Source organism: Orycteropus afer, unplaced genomic scaffold (assembly GCF_000298275.1).
Source record: "Orycteropus afer afer isolate SDZICR_OR568_19922 unplaced genomic scaffold, OryAfe1.0 scaffold00107, whole genome shotgun sequence".
In the NCBI taxonomy this organism is placed as follows: domain Eukaryota; kingdom Metazoa; phylum Chordata; class Mammalia; order Tubulidentata; family Orycteropodidae; genus Orycteropus; species Orycteropus afer.
The window spans coordinates 5,083,020-5,090,669 of NW_006921694.1; the positions used below are offsets into that span (position 1 = coordinate 5,083,020).

Sequence of the window (7,650 nt, forward strand, 5' to 3'; positions counted from 1 at the left end):
GGAGTGTATCTACCTCAGGTAAATGTTCAACTCATATGCCTGTCTTTTGTTTGGCTGGAAACCATAGGTGTGGGTTCAATTCCAGACCTGAAGAGCAGCTAGGGGCCATAGTCTCAGTGGTTCCACCAGCCTCTATCAGAGCATCAAACCTGGTCACTCTTTTTTTCTTTCCCAAATGATTTGAGTTTTGTTCCACATTGTTTTCCCTCTCTATCAAGGATCTCCTACATAGATTTCCCTCCGGGTGGTTGACAGTGGTAGCCGGGCACAATCTAGTTCAGTTGAAGTTTTCTTGAAGATCTTTGAATATCTTTATTCTGTGTTTTGTAACCTAAAGAACTGTAATTTTGTAAAAGTGAGAACTGAGTTTAAATTTGCCCTCAGTTTTAATCCATTTTCTATTTTTGAAGACATTGATGTGTTAATAAACAAAAGTCTTTAAACCAGAAATTAGAGTTAATTTCACAGATTTTAACTTTCCCTTTAGCTTTTAGGTAAATATATAGTTTTCTGGATGAAAAAAAAAATGACTAGAGGAATCAGAATTATCTTTGCAAAGCTCCTGAATTTCATCTGTTATGTTCTTTGGAAATTCTGGTTGGTTGAAAATATTATATGAATTGATTTCATTGATTATGAATTTTGAGTTGAGATGAGATTAGACTGAGGTTTTCTTGTTGCTGAGTGTAAAAAAAATATCGATCGTTTCTTGTTGCTGAGAGTAAAAAAATACCAATTGTCCATGAATTATGAAGTATTTGCGTTACAATGAGATGTACTTACAACTGTCTGTTACTGTTTTGTTTTTTGGTACATCTTTTTGTTAGGAATATGTACTATATATAGTGCAATTTACTGATGTTATTCTCAGATGTTCACTGGCAGATGTTCAGTGTTACTATTTACTGTTCAGAACATTGTCAGATAGCAGGCTATGAAAACTAAAAAATGTATTTATCAGAATGACTTACAGCAGAGTTGTTGAAATAGAATCCTGTCACAATTTGGGGGACTACCTATGGATAATTATAAATAAATTATTCATAATGTCTTGTGTAATGTTTAATTTTGGAAAGGAGCAAATATTATGGAATCTTCTGGCACCCTTGGAGGAGGACTAGTTTGGCAATGTAGAGACTTAGATCCCAAGTGTCTTAAGATCTTAAGACTTTGATCCTTAAAGGGCTCTATAAAATAAGGCACTGTTTTTCAGGTTGTAGATCACAAAGATTGTCAAAGTCAGAAAGGGCATTATAACTTGTGGTTTGAAAGGAAAAACATAGTATATCACATGTAATAGATGTTATTTTGGGTAATCTATTTCTCATGTGCATATGTCCATGTACACGTGTGGAGAGAGAGAGGATACTGGATCATAATGTAAAATATATCTTTTAATGTATGTGTTTATGAAAAAAGTATGAAAGCCACTGTGATGAAAATTTATGTAAAACACCTAAACCAGGACTCAGAAAAAAGGAACCCTCAAGTGAAAACTTGTCTTTTTTGTTTTCCTCATTCTCTTATTAGGCAATTATTTCTTGGCAAAGTTCAAGTAATAGTGTAGAACTAAAAGCAATCAAAATTCAAGGGAAAAAAATCAGTAATTTAAAATGCTTTCTCATTCTGCAAACTTACAAATTAATATGGCTCCACATTATGTTCATATGCAAAAACATAATAATTTAATAGGCTAACAAGGAGTGGGTTGTTGTTTTGAGTACAACAATTTTATGATTTTACTTTATTTTAGAAGTTAATTTGAAGAGAGAGGGAATTCAGCATTAAGAATGAGTTTAAACTTGTATTACCCATCTACTTTTATTTTACTCAGTAAATTTATACCAGCTCTTTGCACAGTGTAACAAAGATAGGGCAATGAGCGATCCTGAGGAATTGCCTGTTTTTATTGAAGTGATTATGAGCTAATGATCCATTTTCTGGACTGTGTTTAATTTTATTTCTCCTATCTTGAAAACTCACTGCTAGTATGTATTTCTAGTCTGTAGATAGCACTTAATATTTAGGCAAAAATAGCATTTTCTTACATTGTAGAAAATGATGAGGTCTTGGTATTCTCTGCTGAAAGGTTTTTTTCAGTTTTTTATACAGGAATCCAGCTAACGGAGCAGATGCATATACCTGTAAATTGTAGCCTATGAAACTCCCACCCAGTTTTGATTGCTGTTCTACACAGAGTTGCGTTTCTTAATTTGTAGAGAGTTACTACCTATAGATAATTTGATTTCTGGGTGTTTAGCCTCTAGGGCTGTCCAAAATCTCTTCCTCTTTGATCTTTTTCTCTTACGCTGTTTCTGATAGTATGGCATCTTGGTGCTATTGATGTTTTGTCCCACTTCCTTATATATTGGGATGCACGTGGGGATACCTAGTCATTTAATTGTGTTGTATTTGTTGGCCATGGTTTGTTTTGCTCTAATGTATTTGTTTTATTCTCCTAGTTGCACTGTTTTTGAGGGGGAATCCAGTGATATTAAAAAATGATGTCTCTTTTATTGACAAGTTGCCCAGAGTGCTTCTGTCTTCTTAAATTGAGTATTCTAAACACAATAAAAGAAAACTGAACAGTGGATTAGACTTGTGCCTGGTCATGGACTATGGGAAGGAACTAGAGAGGAAGAGGTAGAAAATATAGGAGAGAAACTAAAAAAAAAAAAAAAAAAATTCTAAATATGTGAAACTAAAAATAGACCCTGGTTGGGGTGACCACATCAAAATGCAATGTAATCACCGGGAAAAAGAAAGCAAAAAAGCAAAAAGGCAAAAAAAAAAAAAAAAAAAAGAGATGTAGGTATGTCCCTTGAGCTGACCAGAAGGCTTGGATACAAAAGTATACACAGAAGGATTATTTTTGAACAGAGGAAAAAGACAGATTTTTGGACAGGAGAGGTAAAGGGATGAGATTTTGTTCAGGTATATTAGTTTGTAAGCCTGGCATCAGGAGGCTAAGGAGTATCCCATTTTATATCCTCACTTTTCTTAGGAAACTTTAATGTTCCTAAATTATCTGCCAGAGAAAGCAGCTAAGTATAGTGAGCTTGAGGTAAATAGTAAAGATTTTGGAGTAGTGATGGTGAGAATGGGAACAATATCTAACCAGAGACATAGAACTAATTGCTGAATGATGCTGAAGACTATATATACATTTGAGAGACTCTAGTATTTTGATTTTCTTTTCTCTATTTAGTAGTGTGTCTTTGCAACTCAGATGTAAGCAGAGAAATGGTGGTTTGGATTTATTTGTTGTTGGTGGTTAGGATTTTTCAGGATAGTTATTACAGCGTTAAAAGAGTGATTCAGGGATGCAGTGTGGAATATAGACTGATAAGGAAAGAAATCACTCCTTTTGGGTTCTGAGAGGTTGGGAGAAAGGGAAGATTCAAGGCAATCCAGGCTTTTTTGGTTTTGGAGCAGGTATGAAGGGAGTAAGAAAGAGAGAATTGGACTCAGTTGGAGAGATTGAAGCCAAGGTAGTATATTGGAATTTAAGATTTCAAAACTAGAGCATCTCCGGTTTATTGTAAAGACCACATTATGGTTATAGGTGTGGAATGTTGTTGTTGTTGTTATGTGCCGTCGAGTCGGCCCCGACTCATAGCGACCCCTCCTTGGGTTTCCGAGGCAGTATCACTACGGAAGTAGGATTGCCCAACCTTCCTTCCGAGGAGTGGCTGGTGGGTTTGAACCGCCAGCCCTCTGGTTAGCAGGCAAGTGTCTTAGCCACTGTGCTACCAGAGCTCCCAGGTGTGGAATAGTCATCAAAAATATTAGAGTGAAAGAAGTCCAGAAATGATGGGAACGTGTGGTTGTGCTACATATCCTATTGTAGATAAGGAAATCATCTATGATTATAGCAACAGTTGGATTAGAAGGAACAATGTGAATCAGATGGGTGGATAAATAGGGAGATTAAAACCTAAAAACCACTGCCATCAAGTCAGTTCGGACTCATAGTGACTGCCATTAGGTTTCTAAGATGGTAGATCTTTACAGAAATATATTGCTCCATCTTCCTTCCATGGAGTGGCTTGTAGGTTTGAACCACCAACCTCCTGGTTAGCAGTCAAATGCTTTAGGCACTGTGCCACAGGGAGATAAGTAGATGGCAACAAGAAGACCGAGTTCAGGGCAATACTGTACTAATGGGGAGGCGAGTTATTTGTATGAGTATAGAAGATCAGTTTTGTTTTTTTTTAAGTCTTTGTATTAGGTAGTCATGATCTGAATGAATACCAGAGGTTAGGCAGACTTTCTGTAAAAGACCTAGATAGTAAACTTTGGCACTCACATTTGGTTTCTGTTGTGTGTTCATATTTGCTTGTTTTATAACCCTTTAAAAATGTGAAAAGCATTCTTAGTACACAGGCTATACACAAACTGCTTTTTTTTTAATAACTGTACTTTTCTGTTATTAGTAATATTTTACTTTACAAAATTAATGTGTAATTTTTCAAGCCATTCCTAGTCTGTTTTTGAGTAAAAGTAGTTCTGTATTATAAAATATCAAGGAGATATTATGTATCTCTTTTCTAAATATTGTTAGTAGTATTGATTTACACTTGTCAGTGTGGTAGTTACTTTTGCATTTCTGAAAAGTCACAGAATTTTTGCTTTTTTTTTTTTTTGCTGTGGGTTCAAGTTGAGTCAGCAGGTACTGGAGTTATTTGAAGCATGTCAGCAGCAAATAAGTGATTTAAAGAAGAAAGAACTTTGTCGGACACTGCTGCAGAGAGAAATTCAGCTTTTATTTCCACGTATGTTTCCTTATTATGCATGTCTGTCATGTTTATATATTCCTTTTTTTTAATTATAGATAATACCTTATAATTCTTGTCTGTTTCTCTAGAAAGCAGACTTTTTTTGGTTGGGTCCTCTTTGAATGGATTTGGTACTCGGAGCAGTGATGGTGATTTATGTCTAGTTGTTAAAGAGGAACCAGTAAGTAATGAAATACTTATTCCAAGTGTGTTTCTCACATTAAGTCATTTTATAAATATATAAAGTCATAGAGGAAAAGAACTGTTTATAGTAGTTGAAGCAAAGCCAGGAAATGCTTTGATTTAAGGCATATGCACAGTAAGCATACAACTCTAGCATTGTTTTAGTTCTAGGTTAAAGGGAGATAGATGACTTCAGCATGTGTTTTTAAAGAGCCTTTGTTTTGAAGTGTCATTGAGTTGGATATATTACCAGGATGCAGCAAAGATAAGAAACAAGGAAAAGAGTATTACTTTCTTGGTATATTTCCTTTCCGTTAACATTCTCAGTGATTCTATTTAAAATCTTTTTTTTTTTCCCTTGAAAATGCTTCAACATTTAGGTTTTTTATTATGGAATACAAAAGAGATTTTACTGAAATCATGAAATTATGATTTATTATACTCAGTAATATTCTGCTATTTTGCTCTGATACTTTGACATTGTTTCTCCTGTTTAAGATACTCTTATGCATCTTTAATACCACAAGAATTGTTTATTAAATCGACCTTAAGCAGTCTTCTTAATATCCTGAGGTCTTTTCTGAATTAACAAAGATTAAATTAAGTATGGGTATGTGCCACATAAACTGTTCAAGCAACATCTGACCGCATATATGTCCTTAGGGCAGCACAGTTCAGCTGCATAATGTTGAAAATCTTTTAATTTTTTTTGGAGAGCTTTTTGTACTTTTTTGGAAGAATGTTGTTGTTAGTTGCTGCTGAGTTGACTCTTGACTTGTGGCAACCCAATGTATGACAGAATGGAAGAATAAATGACAGAGATCTGGTGGTATAGTGGATAAGGCATTTGGCTGCTAACCAGGTCAGCAGTTCAAACCTACCAGCCGCTCCGTGGAAGGAAGATGGGGCTATATAATTCCGTAACGATTTACAGCTTTTGGAAACCCATTGGGGGTCTATGAGTCAGAATCAACTTGATGGCATTGAGTTTGGGTTTTTTTTTTTTTTTTTGATAGCTGTTTCAGTATTTCTTTAAAAATTGTGTTTTAAGTTTAAAATCAGTACTTGATTTAGAAATGTTGACATGAAAGACACTGTTAAAGATGAACTCTATAATATAATTTAGTGTGTACTGAAAAATAAAACAAAAGTATAACTTGTATGTTAATTTTTGTTGAAAAATAAAAGTATAATTTGTATGTTAATTTTTGTTGAAATACTTAAAGAATGATAATGAAAAAACACTTTATTTTTAACTTTTCAGTGTTTTTTTCAGGTAAATCAGAAGACTGAAGCACGGCATATACTCACCTTAGTCCATAAGCACTTCTGTACTAGACTTTGTAAGTCTGACATGCCTCGAGCTCATGTGTCATCTGACGTAACTATTTAAAATGTCTCTCACTTCATTTTCTAATAAGAATTGCTTATTGTCTGGTCAGGATAGGTATAATGTGAATCCCTTTTTCCAAATAGATTCCTTTTAATTTTTGATCAAAAGGAAGAGTGGCTATTCAACAAATCTTTATTGAGCTTGCTTGCAAGATATTTCATTAAATGTAATGAGGGATTCAAAGATATTTAACCCTCAGTAGTTTTTCTCAAAAAAGTGTAGATTATTAGGAGGGAAACTAAGGGATACAGATATTTTAATGCAAATTATCTGTGCAAAGCCAAGAGAGTGATCCAGATACAGTCCTATACATGTTCATGTGAGGGAGAGAGAATTTCTTCTCTTTTGTAATGACATCTTTTCTTGTTTCAAAAATATTATAACTGAATGTGAAGGCCAGATAAATTATTTCAGTAGAATACAACGTGGTTGACTAGGTCATTTTATTTTAAGATTTTATTCCTTGAATAAGCTGATTCTAAGGAGATTTTAATCCACATGTTAAGTCATCTTAAGTAATTAATTTTATACTTCCACAGATTGTTGTGGACAGTTGAAATCACACTAAGTATATGATGTTGGAAAGATAATTTGCCAATTTTTTTAGCAAATACTTATTACGTGCCAGGCTTTCAGCTGGGAAATGCTGTTACTGCCCTTGAAGAGCTTAACTCTATCATGGGAGAGAAAGAAATGATTATAGGCTTCAGTTTTTTGTTTATTTTTGTTTTGTCTGTAGCATAAAGGAAAAATTCATACCTTAAGTGGATTTTTGATGGTTATTATTAGAATCATAAATTTTGGGGGTTGCTATTTTTAATAGTCAGGGTGACTGGTGATTAATGGGGTCAGTAACTGTTCAGTGAGTATAATTTGTTGGTATAAGAACCTATACTTGGAATTCAAAACTTTGAACTCTTGATCTTTTTTTTTTTTCATTAAAATTCACTGAATTCCTAGATATATTTGATTTATTTTATGATTTTGGTGCTAAAAACATTATAACAAAATTTTAAGTTTTTTAAGTTTTTTAGTTTTTTTAAATCTCTTTTTCCTTTAACTAAAATAAGGAAATTAATCATTTGGGAAAGGTTTATAGGGTTTCTTTATACGTTTCCCTATTTTCCTATTTTTCTACAATTACTATGTATTACTTTAAACTTAGGAGCTCTGGTAGCGTAGTACCTAAGGCACTTGATGGCTAACCAGAAGGCTGGTGGTTCAAACCCACCAGCCACTCCTCAGAAGGAAGGTTGGGCAATCTACTTCCGTAGTGATACTGCCTCGGAAACCCAA

The 7,650-nt window shown here is 34.1% G+C and overlaps 1 protein-coding gene across 1 annotated transcript in view; it reads left to right on the forward strand.

The window, feature by feature from the left end:
- Nucleotides 1-7,650, forward strand: part of TENT2 (terminal nucleotidyltransferase 2) — a 97,013-nt gene that overhangs the window by 19,946 nt on the left and 69,417 nt on the right. The window contains exons 4-6 of the mRNA XM_042781330.1: nucleotides 4,661-4,775; nucleotides 4,868-4,959; nucleotides 6,238-6,347. Coding sequence (XP_042637264.1) covers nucleotides 4,661-4,775; nucleotides 4,868-4,959; nucleotides 6,238-6,347 — 317 coding nt within the window. The remainder of the gene's footprint in view (nucleotides 1-4,660; nucleotides 4,776-4,867; nucleotides 4,960-6,237; nucleotides 6,348-7,650) is intronic.